This window comes from Nicotiana tabacum, chromosome 23, assembly GCF_000715075.1.
Source record: "Nicotiana tabacum cultivar K326 chromosome 23, ASM71507v2, whole genome shotgun sequence".
NCBI lineage: Eukaryota > Viridiplantae > Streptophyta > Magnoliopsida > Solanales > Solanaceae > Nicotiana > Nicotiana tabacum.
The window spans coordinates 134,893,115-134,908,765 of NC_134102.1; the positions used below are offsets into that span (position 1 = coordinate 134,893,115).

General features: G+C 35.4%; 2 protein-coding genes across 5 annotated transcripts; both read right to left on the reverse strand.

Annotated features, from left to right (window-relative positions):
- Positions 1–1,179: 1,179 nt before the first annotated feature.
- Positions 1,180–5,916, reverse strand: LOC107764380 (GMP synthase [glutamine-hydrolyzing]-like). The gene is made up of 6 exons (NM_001324843.2): positions 5,293–5,916; positions 3,178–3,428; positions 2,612–2,987; positions 2,371–2,502; positions 2,113–2,288; positions 1,180–1,466 (listed from the first exon to the last, which is right to left on the reverse strand). The coding sequence occupies exons 1-6, from the start codon at positions 5,848–5,850 to the stop codon at positions 1,343–1,345; spliced, it is 1,617 nt and encodes a 538-aa protein (NP_001311772.2). The 5' UTR covers positions 5,851–5,916; the 3' UTR covers positions 1,180–1,342.
- Positions 5,917–8,779: 2,863 nt separating this feature from the next.
- LOC107764379 (uncharacterized) lies at positions 8,780–13,430 on the reverse strand. Of its 4 annotated transcripts, none has more exons than XM_016582933.2 (7): positions 13,053–13,430; positions 12,735–12,926; positions 12,217–12,278; positions 10,212–11,571; positions 10,021–10,118; positions 9,694–9,877; positions 8,780–9,550 (listed from the first exon to the last, which is right to left on the reverse strand). In XM_016582933.2, exons 2-7 carry the CDS (start codon positions 12,886–12,888, stop codon positions 8,964–8,966), a joined length of 2,445 nt encoding a protein of 814 aa, XP_016438419.2. In that variant the 5' UTR covers positions 12,889–12,926; positions 13,053–13,430; the 3' UTR covers positions 8,780–8,963. The 4 variants fall into 4 exon arrangements, with proteins under 4 accessions (XP_016438419.2, XP_075101534.1, XP_016438420.2 ...); XM_075245433.1 differs by having other exon boundaries at positions 10,212–11,586; positions 13,053–13,429; XM_016582934.2 differs by having other exon boundaries at positions 13,153–13,427.
- Positions 13,431–15,651: the final 2,221 nt, after the last annotated feature.

The following is a 15,651-nucleotide window of genomic DNA, read 5'->3' on the forward strand; positions in this document are numbered from 1 at the left end:
CATTCAGCATTATTGAGACTTGAAATTCAGCAGCAGTTAGATTCATGTTAAAGCATTTTTACTGTTTAAAACATGCTTAAGCTCTTTCATTTACATTTGAGACAAAAGGAGGTAGTAAATGAAGTGGTAGAATGCAACTCTAAGATAGATTGGGGTCAATGGCAAGTTCTTGATTGAAAGACTTTAGTGAAAAGGGTCATATTAAATGATACTAATTAGTATCCCTCCGTTCCAATTTATGTGAATCTATTTGACTAGGCACAAAGCTTAAGAAAAAATGAATACTTTTAGAATTTGTGGTCCTAAACAAGTCAAAAAGGGATCTAGCGTATTTGTGTGGTTATAAAAGCTTCTTATTAATGATAGAATTGTAAATTTAAGCTAAATTGTTACTAAATTTAGAAAGATATCATTCTTTTTAAAGCGGACAAAAAGAAAATAGGTTCAGAACGTTGGTGTATTAAAGTTAAGGTAGAGTTTGTTTACTTTCAGATGACCTGAAAAGTGAAGGCCTCACGCGTCCCTCCTTTTTCTTTAAATCTGAAAAAAGAACCAAAGTGGAAAAGTAGAAGGGCCACAAAACTCCCTTTATCATGTAAAACCCCACAAAAGTTAAACACCAAAAAGAAAACTTAAAAGAAGCTAGGAAAGGGATGGTTACAGCTTTTCCAATTGAAGTTGGACTTGTTAAAATAGGAAACCGGTAACAGTCAACCCACTAGTGATATTGTCTACTTTGGACCCAGACCCGCATGACTTTAAAACGCGTTATTAGAGTCTAAGACTTGTTTACTTATATACCCAGCATCTCTTCAACATATTATCGATGTGGGATTCGCCTAGGGGCCACTAAACCATTAATATCATGTTCATAACTTGAAAATATGCAGCATATCAATGATAACGATAATCCATTTGCTATTTGGCCATGGGTTGTTATTTAATATAAATCTCTAAATTATGTCGCATGTTAAATTAACAATCAGATTCATATCTTGATTACTATGATGCCTAAATAACTCTGATATCAATACTAATGATCTGTTTCAGTATCTTTCAGGGAAAAAGGAAGGTGAGTGGAATAGGCTTTTGATGCCTGGCCACATGTTACTATACTTGGATAAGAAAAATGTACTACCAAGATCTGAGTAAAATTTGGTATCATCATACCCATAAACATACAAAATTGTTGAGAGCATTGCACATAATTACCCAAGAACCAGTTCTACCACATAACAAAAGGACCTAAATTTCTATTATGATTTTCTTCCTTTTTGTTATGCACCAAAAATCACAAAAGAATCCTACTTTGGTCACCAAATATAGCATTCTTTATAACAAATTATTCCCATTCGATTGTTGATGGAGGCTTTGATGTAATATCCAGCAGAACTCGATTTACACCACGAACACTATTGCAGATCTTTCTTGATACGTCGTCAAGGAACTTGAAATCAAAGTAGTACCTATAAAGAAATTACAATTTCAAATAAAGAAACAGACTTAGCACAGCATATAAATATAACAGCATACAGAGCGGGGTATTCTATTGACTCTTTCACAAGCAGAGAAGTCCCAAGATACAATACAAAAGGTTTTCATTGTTGACCGTAGAAGATGGAATTGCTTCGATGGTTTGTATAAGTCTGTCTTTTTATTTCGCCAATTACTACTATTTCAGATATGTCATGGTATAGGATTATTTGGACTATAACCAGTGTTTGCTTGGTATGCATCAATACACAGATTGATATCTGAGATCATCGACAAACAAGATTTGTCTAAGCCACTTTTTTCCTTTTTGTCCAAGTCACTAATGTAGATTTTTACTTGTTCTGAAATGTGGAGCAAACGGCACTCTACTTGTTTACTAACTAAAGGCAAACAGCCGGCATTGCAAGCAAAGAGAAAGGACAAGTGTTTGAAACACATCATACATCCTTGATATCCATTGAAGTGCAAAAACAAAACAGCAAAAACTTGTAGGTCAATGATGTCTAAGCCTAAAACTTGTACTTATAAGTAACCAACATGGAAAATCTGAGCAAAGAAAAATGGGCATGTAACTAGCAAATTATAGAAAACCAAAAATATGCGGGAACAATTAAGTACCAGTCTGCAGTCATTCCATCTTGACTTGTGACTGCTCTAAGTGCAACAGCGTGGGAATGGGTTCTTTGGTCTCCTTGTACTCCAACAGTTTTCACTGGTAAGAAGACAGCAAAAGCTTGCCATATTTCATCATAGATTTTAGCATCTCTGATTGATTGAATGAAGATTTCATCAACCTAAACAACAAAATTCTTTAGAAAAGGAACCAAAACCGAAAGGATTGAGAAATTTGATACTAAATACTGGAGAACTCAATACCTGACGAAGAATATCCAAGGAATTCCCTGCTGTGACATCACCTGGAATTCGCACAGCGAGTCCGGGCCCAGGGAACGGGTGGCGTTTAAGAAAGTCCTCAGATATATCCAAAATCTTTCCCAATTCACGAACCTGTGAGGTAAGTGGAGTACAAGAGAGGTCAACATATAATCCAATTTGGAATGGGAGGGAAAAAATAGTGCAGAGATGCATGCAAAAGTTTTAGATGACAAAATGAAACCTCATCCTTGAATAGAAGTTTCAGTGGCTCGATGAGCTTCAGCTTCATGTCCTTTGGAAGACCTCCAACATTATGATGGCTCTTGATTGTATGAGAATGTGTTCTTCCACTTCCAGGTGGAGGACAAGACTCTATTACATCAGGATACAAGGTTCCTTGGACTAGGTAACTAGGTTTTTTCCCTACTTTTTCCTCCACATCATGGGCAAAAAGATCAAATATGTTGATGAACTCCTTCCCAATTATTTTCCTCTTCATTTCAGGTTCTGTTACGCCTTTTAGTTTGCTGAGAAATTCTTCTGTAGCATCGACACAGGTAACAGGCAAATGAAGGCGCTTCTCAAAGAGTTCCATCACCCTTTCTCTCTCCTTATACCTAAAAACATGATGCAAAACCAATTTCAAACTGTCAAGGATATGAAGCAAGTACTAATGGATTAACGGAAAACTCCAACCGATTTTTGCAAGGAGATTTGCTGATTTTTTTAGTTTGAATTAGTTGGTGGTACTATTATTTGATGCGATAGTTGACAGCTTGCAGGGAAATGGCTAGACAAGAGACTTGCCTTAATAGACCATTATCAACAAAAACACAGTGAAGCCTGTCCCCGATAGCCTTGTGTACCAATTTAGCTGCAACTGTGGAATCAACACCACCAGATAAAGCACAAATCACGTGATCTTCAGGTCCAACCATACCTTTGATAACTTTTATTTCTTCCTCCAGAACATCTTCCATCTTCCAGCCAGCTGTAACGCCACATACATCAAACAGAAAGTGTCTTAATGTTCTCATCCCTTCAGTCGAGTGCGTTACCTGTACAGCATTCATGTGGTCAGTGCAGATGAAATATTTTCTAGTACAAATTCAAAGATTCCAGAAATAGACAATTAGAAACATATCAGGTCAGAAATAAATATTCCAAATAATATGGTAATCACAGAAATAACAAACAGAAAGATCTAAGATGAGGGTCCTATCCTATGTACCAATGAAGACCAAATAACCATCACTTCTTCATGTTCACTAGTGTCATGGCACGTTCTTATGAGTATTCTTCATTCCATCTCTTCCCCAGTTCTGTACAACAACAAAAACAAAACCCAGTGTAATCCCACGAGTGGGGTCTGGGGGAGGTTAGTGTGTACGCAGACCTTACCCCTACCTTAAGAAGGCTTTTCCCCAGTTCTGTTTTCTCCAGAAATTAATTGAAGGTCCCAACATCTGTTTCTTTAGCAAGTTATATAAAGTGAATCTGACGCATCGGTCAATAAAACTCATTCAACTGTGCCTCAATCCTAAACTGCAAAGCTCCTATCATGTTAATCGCAAAATATCTATGCAAAGCACCCATCCAAGCATTTTGGCCCCTTAAAAAGGGGAAAACACACAAAACGACAAGTAGAGAGGGAGATCGACTCTAATAGCCAAATTATGCATATCAAGGAAGGGTCGAAAACAGCATCTAAACATCATGATTTGGTTATAACACTTCTGTTGAGTAGTTCTCCAACTGATACAGCTCCTTAAAATATGAAACACAGCAGAATGACAAGCAGAGAGGGTAAAGTCCAGTAGCCAAATTACGCATATTAAGGAACGATCAAACATATGTTGAATTTATCTCACCAAATGTGTTCCATAGAGCAAAATAAACTAAAAATATGGTAGTTTTATCATGTTGTATGCACCATGAAGCAGTAAGAAATTATGATATAAAGATAAAATGAGGGATATGTTTAACTGCTGTGTAAGAGATGCAAGAGAACTATGGCTACACAGTCTTCATAATAAGTCCAAAATGTTTATGGACCATTCATTGGAAATCTAAAGACCGTATCAAAGACAAGCAATGGCAAGCCCGATAATTTTCTCAGTCACAATTCTACGGTACAACAATTAGCACCTAGTCACTGTCGTCAACTTGAATTTTAAAAAAAAACAAATGAATGCTTCAATGTTCAAGAAACAAGCAGCTCTAATATGAGGCGAAGCAAATAAAATCTGACACTGAAAGATTATTTTCCTCTTTTGATGAGTTAGAAAGGACCTTTACCTACATAATCTGGATTAGACAGGCCACTAGGTATGAAATGATATCTTTACCTACAGAATGCTTTATAGAATTCATCACAGAACAAATAAAAGAGAACTAGAGAACATATAATCCAGCTTACGCCTCAAAGAAACAGTCCAGTAGCGAGCTCAGCTGCAAGACGGCCTAAGTAGCAAGCAATAATAATCCATTTCCCACTCAATATTACTTGTTTTAACTACCATTTAGACATTGTAGCAAACCTTTAGTACTCAAAACTATCATCAAGATACTAAAAAAACTATCTTTATAATCTATCATCCAAATAAATTTCCAAATAAAAAACTTTTCCATGGAAAACATAGTCCTACATACTAAAAGCAGCCAAAGCCACAAACATTTTACCTCAGGACAAGCAATGCAGGCTTTTTGCACAAAGTGGGTGATATAGTACACAGATAGAGTATAAAGATTGTATATTGATGATATTTTCTAGTACTAAAGGTTCGCAACAATGTCTATATGTTAGTTGAAACAAGTACGTATTTTAACAATTCACTAAATAAGTACAAACAATCGACTTCAAACCCAATAAATCATCAAATGAGTTGTAGTAAAATCCCGAACTCTGGACAAACATTTTACCTCGGGATGATACTGCAGCCCATAAAACCTCCGTTCCCGATTCTCAATAGCAGCAACAGCACCCTGACTACTCCTCGCCACAACCTCAAACCCTTCCGGCAATTTCACAGCCTCATCACCGTGGCTCATCCAAACCACCTGTTTATCACCAATTTCCGTATTCCCAAACAACCCCCCAACAACATTCTTTCCAACCTCAATTTCCATTCTCCCATACTCATGTTTCTCTCCAATTTTCACAACCCCGCCAAGTTTCTGAACAATCAACTGCAGCCCATAACATATACCCAACACGTGAATCCCACGTGACTCGACGTATTCGATGAACCCAGGTGGGAAACACGGTGCGCCGTCAGCGTGGACGCTGTGGGGTCCACCCGAGAGGATAATGACACGTGGGTCGAGTTCTTTTATGGAGTCTAACGAAGAGGTGCCGTTAATGGTGAGTGAGAAAATTGATAGGCTTCGGATTCGGCGGGTGATTAGGTGAGTGTACTGAGAACCGTAGTCTAGGATTAGTACGAGGTTTGATTTCTTCGCCTGTGTTTGAGGTTCCATTGCTAGGGGAGGGTGGGTGGTGGGTGGGAGGAAGAAAGATAGAGAGAAATGGAGGCTAGGGTTTATGGGAGGGTTTTTGGATGGCGGGAAGGTAATATATATTTATATATGGACCCAAATTTATGTTTTTTGGGGTAAATATTCTTGATTACAAAATATTATTTGCAAATTACTCCTTCCATCCCAAAATTCTTGTTTGTTTTTGGATAGTCAATTTGACTAATACTTCTTTCAAATTGGATTAGATAAATTTAATATTTAAAATATTTAAAATTATCGAAAAGTATTATTATTATAATTTATATTTTTTCTCATATTAATATAATAAAAAATTATTAAAATAAAAGTCAAAATTTATGTTGTTTGAATCTCGAAAACAAAAATATGACAAGTATTTTGGGACTAATGGAGTATTTGTGTAACAATTTGATTCATTATTTTAATTTCAATTGTAAATAAAAATTGAAGTTGCATCGAAGGATGTAGTATAGTAATCAATGATGCTAATGGAGAATCATGAGGTTTCAAGTTTAAATCTCAATTGAGACAAACACATTAGGCTAGCGTTTGAACATAAATTTGGTTGAAACTTAAAAAACGAGTTTTTGAAATTGTGTTGAAAAAAAAAATTGAGAGTTGAAATTGTGTTTGAACATGCATTTTTTAAAAAAGTTAAAGTTCTGTGATTGGAAGCAAAATTTTTACTAAAAACTGCCCTACGCTAGTTTTTAAAAATTTAATTTAATTTTAAAAAAAAATTGATAATATTCCATGAACAAACATTATTTTTTAAAAAAAATTCAAAACAAACCGTCAAAATATATAGCGAAATGGGTCCTAGGTTATTTATTTCCACCTTTCAATAAAGGATAAATAGTGGAAAGGAGCCAACATTTATAAGCAGGAACTTTGGCCAATGATTGCAAAGGGATTTGTTTTTTTCTTTTCTTGGTCATATATTAATTTCAGACATGTAGCATGCGTGCAATATTTAAAAATAATATTAGAGTTGAAACGTATTTATTTTGTTCACATATCCATTTCGGACATGCAGCATGCTTGCAAGATTTAAAATCACATATTCATTTTGGACATGCACCATGCTTGCAAGACTAAAGCATTGGCCATAAAATATCTGGAAAATAATTTAGGAATCTTTTTTTCTAAGACAATACAACAACTATACATCAACCACAAACTAGTATTAATTATATGAATTTTAATATTAATTTTGTTCTTTTTAGACACGTCTTAACATATTAGTTTTATATTTTTACGAGTTGTTAACCACTATAAATTCTCATTCTTTCTCCGCATTAGAAATTAGCAATGTAGTTTATACGGGATTGTAAAGCTCACAAGCGAAGTTACTTTTTGAACAATCTTAGGAAAATAACCAACCTTTTCACTATGTAACATTTCACTTGGTAGGGTCGCAATAGAATTAATGTTTTTTACGAGTTGTTAAGCACCACAAATTCTCATCATTTCTCCGCATTAGAAATTAGCAATGTACGTTTATACAGGATTGTAAAGCTCACAAGCGAAGTTATTTTTTGAACAATCTCAGAAAAATAACCAACTTTTTCACTATGCAACATTTCCTTTTGTTGGTGAAAATATTTTTTTTTATTCTTTCAAATTTTCCTTAGAAAATGTTAGCCAAATAAGGTTTGGAAGATACTTTATATACAAATTGCCAACTTGCATCACAATAGAGTGAAAAGCTGTCAATTTACAAATTGTCAACTTGCATGTGAATAGAGGCTATCAAAAAATAAAGGCTACAAATTTAAGGCCTTCCTTTATGAAGATCTTGACTTCCAGATAACCTACTCCAAAAGTAAAGGTCTCTATCTATTTCTCCATCTTGAAAAAAAAAATCACCTAATTTAGTTTAATAGAGTCCTACTTCACAAATTTAATATTTTGGTAACATATTTCTTGAAATTTAAAACTTTTTCTTTTGATTTACTATCCGGTGTCTAGTACCTATATTGAGACCCAACTAGATATGGATTCACCTTGGAAGTCCAACATTGAGGTTAAAGCGCTCCTCCACAAAAATTCAAAAATTATTGCATCAGAACTATATTTAACGAATGTACTAAAATTTCAGAATTAAAAAGCAGGACTTTAGTCCCAAACTCAATCTTTCTTTCCATTTTCAGCAGTTAAGTTTGGTTATAGTGACCGCTACTTTTATTTTAAGTGCTTTTTAAAATGTCACAAGACATCTTTTGTACTTTTCATGTAATGTTAATATAGCTAATAATGTTGGAATTTCACCTCAAAATTTTTTAAGGCATTAAGCTAACACTGAAATATGATTTTTAGTTATGATAAAGGCAGTAAAAGAATTGGTTAAGAATCTTTGTTCATTCAGTAAGAATTTTATTTCACTATCCATAAAGCAAACTTTTGTACCTAGCAGCTTGTTTGAATGGTTGTTAACTTTTGTACCTAACAACTTGTTTAAATGGTTGTTATATATCGATTTCATAATGTATCGTATTGCATTGTATTGTATTGTATTATATTGATGTATATAATATTTGGATATATTGTATTATTTGCCGTCGTTTCATAATGTTATACACCACAATATGTAGAATAAACTTGCAATATTATAAAAGAAAAATAAGCACGAGGTTGAATTATTATATAAAAAGATAAGGTAAAAGATAAAATATGATTATTTAATAATAAGAAAGGACAAGATGATAAAAAAATTAGGTAACGACGCGACCACACCAAATCGGTCATTACGTAAAGTGGCACTTTTCATCGTTACGTAACGACGGATTTAACGATACGATACAATAAAATTAAGTAACAATCAAAACAAATATTGTATTTAAATTAACAATAACATACAATACAAGACGTAACAACCATCCAAACAAGCAAAAGTACTGTAGAATGCCTGGATTCTAATATGTTCTTGCTTTTGATCTCAAGACAAAGGTATTTTAACTACATCAACTATAATCTCCAGTTCAACATTTTTAAAGGAACTCTATATAATGTCTTATGTCTGTATCAATAAACAAGCAGATACTAGTTAAGGTGTACAAATGCTCATCACAAACAAAAGGAAAAAGAAGCAAAATTTAGCTACACAAGAAAGAGGTATAAAGTTGGACAACAATATCCATAATTGATTCTTCAAGAACATCATCTGTGACTTGAGTCAGAATATCTTCAGCGTCGTTTCTGATATCGAGCCATGAACCAGATTTCGCCAAATCTTTCTCAACATAGTCATTCAGTGTTAGTTGTTCCATTACTGGCACAAGGTGTTGTTTCACTTCTTTCATTAAACTTTCCACTAGATTTTTTTCCAGTGGAAAGAACCAAATTTTAGGTTGAAGGAACGATAGCCACGGAGGAAATCTGAAGCGAAAATCATATGCTTCTAGTAGGACTTCATCTGTGTAGTCCATCAGAAGTTTAGGTTCAGAATGACATTGCAGTGCTAATGTCTCCAGTTCATCAGATAACGTAGCATCGAACATTTCTTCTGAAAGAGGCTTATTTAACCATAGTTCTTCGCAATTCAAGTGAAGTGCTTGCAAACTTGACTGAATATAAATACGAAGGGCATCTGGTTCAGCGCGATTCAGTATGGTATTTTCAGGGAATTCCTTGTTCGAACATTCCTCAAAGTTGATACGACGTGGTTGTAATGCAGTGTCAGCTGCAAATATTCATGAATTACTTCAAACTACAGTCTAAAGATAGAATGAGAAGATAGGAAGATTTTGGACAATATATAATTTTTTGACTTTACTATTGTAGTGGATAAAGTTTAGTGGCTATACGTGAATTTGTGTTACTTACATGGTTGATTTCCGGAAGGGCTGGCTATATCATCAGCGAAAACTGGTTCCAGGACTGATACTGGACTTGAATAATCTCCTCTGTCCATATTGTTGTCAACAACCCTTAGTTTGAAAATGCTAGATGGACTCGACGACGAAACATCCGTTGAAGAACCAGGAGACCAAACTTCTGAAGGTGAATCCTGAAGAGGTTGGTGCAACAGTATAAGTCCCTTCTATTGTTATTAGGTTAAGTGAAAAGGCAGAAGTAAACAGAAAACAAGTAATACCAAAACATTCTTGCGATATTCCAATCATGTTTTGTGGGAGAGGATGCAGTACTTACCACCATTGAGCTATTTAGATGCCAGCGACGCTTGTCTCTTTGAGGACTTTGAATAACAGTAAGGGCTGGTTCAAGGGGGAATTCCACTATACGTGTATCTGCCGGAGGTGAATGTTAAAAACTTAGAATTCTAAAGGACAATGTGCATAAGAAGATCAAAAAACTCTCAAGTAAATGGAACAAAAACTTACCATTGTGCCTAATTTGTGCAGGATTACTTTTGCTGTCCTGTTTTAAACTATAGCTGAACAAACGATCATGTTCAGGCGAGGAAAGAATCCTTTCCAATGTTCTTGTGGGTTGTCTGCTCATCACAACTTCATTTGCAGTATTGACATAATTTAATCTTTGAGAGAGATGTCTCTTTGCCTCTATGGATATATCCAGTTCCTTCTTCTTGGTGTAGCTTATGGTTGATACGTTCAACTTTTTACGCACCCTTTCAGTCAGAAATGAGTCTTTTGCTGCTTCACTTGATATGGATTCTTGTTTATTCTCTGCCTCATTCTTGGTGTTTGATTCAGTGGAAGAGTTAATGGATCCAGTAATAGTAAGCCGTGAACTGCCCCCTTCATTATCAACTCCTAAGATCTGCTTGTCGCTAATGCTATGAAGCCTATGTAAAGTACTTCCTACTGAACTCAAATGCTTCTCTTTACATTTTTCTCCCATTGCATACTTCAGTTTCCTCTTAATATCCTTGAGAGAAAAGCTCGTGCGCTTGACATTTTCCCCTTTACTACTTGTGCTTCGATGGGACTGCATAGACGAGCAATGGCAGGCAACATTTTCAGAACATCGAACAGTTCTAGGAATTGGCTTCAAAACAACTATTTTACTTGAAGGCCGGGGGCTGGAACTTTCTTTGGATGCGTCCCCAGATCGCCGATGCTTCTGTTCACTCTTCCAAATGTCATTATCACTACTCTGATCATCTGATAGTTTATTACTCATAAAGGACTTGACTGAATTTCTTGCCATTTGCACATTTTGCAAGCTTCTGATTTGCTTTGCTAAAAGTGAATTAGGATCTTGTAAGAGTTTCAGAAACAAATCTCCATTTGAATTTAACATCTCTAATGCGTCGGAGAACTGTTCAGGCTCATAACTCAAACTACCTTTGCTGATATACTTCCTGTCTATGAACATCTTATCGATAAATGCTTTCGCACTCGTCTGAAGTACTTGCAAACTGATCTCATCAAGTTGATCATTATTTGCATGAATCTGACTGCAAATAGCTTCTAATATGGATGCCAAGTTTAACTTATTGATAGACATTTCTGCTGAACCAGAAGCCTGCTGAAAATCCCCCGTCTCAGTATCCTTCCAATCGTATAAAGGTGATTGATTTGTACGGGTCTTCTTTGATGATGGCTTGTATTTACTTATCATATGATCAAATAGTCCATAATCTACTTCTTTATGTTGCTCATTTCTAGCTATGATTTGAGTGTTCTTTTGCATGCTACCGGAAATTTCTTCTTGAATGAAATTCTTCATCCTTTTATCACCCGTGCGAACTCCTAAAGCTTCCATTTCAGCTCCATCCTGAGGCAAACAACTCTGCAATTATCACTCTTACTCAAAAGTTGCAATCTTTTCTGAATTTAGGATAATATACTGTTCAGAATTTAAAGGGAAGCCCGAGACGCTAAGCTCCCGCTATACGCGGGGTTTGGGGAAGTGTCGGACCAGCCTTACCCAGCATTTCTACAAGAGACTGTTTCCACGGCTTGAATACGTGACCTCCTGGTCATATGGTAACTCAAGTTTACCGGTTACGCCAAGGCTTCCCTTCGTACTGTTCAGAATTTAAGGTATAAAATTCTATGGAGATGCCAATCAGAATAATTCCTAACCCTATCCATGCAAAAAACAAAAACTATACTCCAAAGTTACATTTTTTTGCAGGAACATTACTAATAGAACTGCCTAAGTTCTATCACCACATGTTCTATGACAGTTAGAAAAAGGATGTACTAGAGTCTATTCTCCAAATGGCTATGTTGCGCAGGCTCTCCAAAATACTACCATATCTATGTCGGATCCTCCAAAAATACACTACTTTTGGAGATCTGACACGCACCCGACGACATTTCGGAGAGTCCGAGCAATATAGCCAAATGGTGTCCAAAGAAACTTTGACATAAGAGCTGAGTCTAGAAAGTGACTTATTCTATGCTAGAGACTTACCTCAAAGCCATAAATTTGGTCACTGAAGTAAGTTAAAGCATCAAGCTTTCTTGGATTCTTGCCTGCAGAAGGGTAAAAGCAAAGATCAGAACCTCCAAGACTGATTAATATCACTGTTGACATCTAATCCTAACATAATTATACAGACCACATCACACTAAGAAAAGTTTAAGACGATGTAAAAGGTACTTACACAATCAGATCACTTATAATGTAATTACAAGTAAATCTTTATGATAGACATTACATAGTAAGCCGATAAAAATGGTAACTAACATGCTATAAGAGGTTAAACTACACTGAAAAATGGAAGCCCGGTGCACTAAGCTCCTACTATGCGCGCCGCGCGGGGTCCGGGGAAGAGCAGGACCTCAAGGGTCTATTGTACGCAGTCTTATCCTACATTTCTGCAAGAGGCTGTTTACACTGCTCGAACCCGTGATTCCTGCATTCTCAGCTGGTGATAGAAAAGAATGAGCAATGGAATTAGGAAATTGAAGAATTGTTACCACACTTACCTATAACATGTTTAGCTGCAGTTTTCCCATTTGAAAGCAGCTTCTGTTTCCTATGATTTTGACCAATATAAAGGCTGCTGATCAATCCCCACATACAATTAAGCTGATTTTTCTCTGTCTGTTGTTGATTTCTTGATGATCTCTTCTTCTCCATATCAAATGAACTTTGCTCAATTATCAGTTTTCAATAGCCTGAAAATTGGAAATAAAATAAAAAATCAATTTAGCTTTTGAAGCTGAAACAAAGCTTCTAAACTTCTTCATAAACATGAAACAAAACCATAACTGCAATTCTTTGTGTGCAGAGTTATTCGATACCTGTAGGAGATAACCAGTATCCTAATTAACCAGTCGACTTGCACGCAAGTTGGACCGTACACCACTAAAAAAACAGAACTGCAATTCATCCAATACTTACTCAAGTGTGATTAGAACAAACAAAACCATTCTTCTCAAATGTGTTCATTCTTCCTTCTAAAAATTCAAGAAAGTGTCTTAAAAGGACATTAACATTAACCCCTTGAAAGTTCTTGGATTAAATCTCACTGGTAACTGAAAATTTAGGAGGCAAAGTTGAGTTCTTGGAATTCCTTGGAGATGAAAAAAAGAGAGAAAAAACAAAGAGTGAGAGACAAAAGGAGCATCAAATGAGGAAGAAATGAGATTTTGTTTGCTTGTATTAAGCAAAATGATGTTGACTTATGTTACCTTACACAACTATATACTGTTTTGTCTCAACCACTACTACTCCCATGAATTCCTTTATGACAATATCTTGTATTCACATTTTAACAATATCTTGTATTCACATTTTAAAAATAAAAATTAATAGTGTTTATATTATTGTTTAGTGTACAATTATTCTAATTACCTGTTCTCATTTTTTATTATTGTGTGTCAGACATGAAGACAAAAGTATGTGTCTGTAAATGTTGAAAACATTGAGTCAGAATTCAGAAACTGTGTTACAAAAAAAGAAAAAAATTCAGACTCTGATTTAAATAAGTATTTCTCAAGATTCTTTTTCTTGTTTCGTTCTTCAGAATTAGGCGAATAAACTTGGGCAAGTTACATATTTGACCGGCAGGCCAAAAACTAATTACATCCGCTAGCTAATATATAAAAAATAGACATTGATTATATTTAAAATATGTATATTTTTATATATTATACATTAATATATATATATATATATATATATATATATATATATATATATATATATATAAAATGTATTATGTGGAAAATGTAATTTTTCCTTAAAAACTTGTCTTTTTCCTAGCCACTCGTTGTTTGACTCCGGTAATAACTGGTGTTTGCAATTTTTCTGGTTCATCAATTTTTCGATCCTGTTAAAATATTGTTTAAAAAGATTTATCCCCTGAGAGAAAAAAAAAATTAATATAAACATTAATTTTCATAACTTAAAATCTTCAATAAAAGGAGGGGACAAAAAAGATAGTCCAAATAAACAATGAATTGATATTCCTCTACCAACCAGCAATATAAAATTATTGAGTATCTAATCAATCTTTCCTGAAGAAAATTCTTTTTCATATAAATTCACATATTATTGCATGGCTTCCTCAATATTTTATCGTTAAGAAATACATATAAATGGTTTTTGTGCAGATTAATGTCGGTTAGTAGGAATATCTAAAAGTTTTTCTGGTACGTATGGGGCTGAGTGTTGGCCCGTTAAGAACTCACATATCCAGAAGATGAAAGTAGCAGAAATGAGGATGTTGCGGTGGATGTGCGGGCACACTAGGATAGATAAGATTAGGAATGATGATATTCGGGAGAAGGTGCATGTGGCTCCCATTGATGACAAGATGCGGGAAGCGAGGCTTAGATGGTTCGGACATGTTCAGAGGAGAAGCCCAGATGCTCCAGTACGGAGGTGTGAGCAGCTGGTTGCGGAGGGCACGAGAAGAGGTAGAGGGCGGCCTAAGAAATATTGGGGAGAGGTGATCAGGCAGGATATGGCGAGGCTCCAGATTTACGAGGACATGACACTTGATAGGAAGATGTGGAGGTCGAGTATTAGGGTTGTAGGTTAGGAGGTAGTTGAGTCGTGTCTTACTTCGTACCATGGTGGGACTAGCCAAGTAGGGTTTTTGTCTAAGATAACTAGTGGGAATGTTGTGGCTTACTATTTCGCTTTTCAGTGCATGTCCTATTTACTAGCTATCGCTTTTGCTTTGCATCTTTCTTCTAGATTTCATAGTGTTCCTATTTTTCTTATTACTGTTGTGATGATACTAATATTTACTAATATTGTCTCCCTTTGCTTTGCATCTTTCTTCTGGATTTCATTGTGTTCCTATTTATCCTATGATTGTTGTTGTGATACTAATATTATCTCCCTTTTTGTCCTTTTGTCTTTTTATTTTTTTTTAGCCGAGGGTCTTTTGAAAACAGTCTCTCTACTCGTTCAGGGTAGGGGTAAGGTCTGCGTACACACTACCCTCCCCAGACCCCATTAGTGAATTTTACTCGGTTGTTGTTGTTGTTAATTAAGCATTCATCCCCAATAAAATGCTTATGATTTGAGTAAAACTATCCTAATTTATCATGATTAAGTGATGAACCGACGCATGAATACTTATTCACGAAAATTTAAATGATTAAATTTTTGGTTAAAAATAAAATGTTGGGCTAAAACGGTCCATAGAACCTTTCACCTTATAGGTAGATTCTCATTTTTTTCAGCTACAAACATAGGGTTTTGTTCGCACACGTAATAATTTTTCCCTCGATCTAAGTTCCATGCGGCCCATTGCCATGATGCACGGGTCTCCCCCTCGAACTAAGTTCATATGGCCCATTACTCACTATCCACGGGTTAATTTTCGAGATTCGTTGTGTACTACATACATTGCTAGAATATTATGACAACCGAAGTGCGCAACTA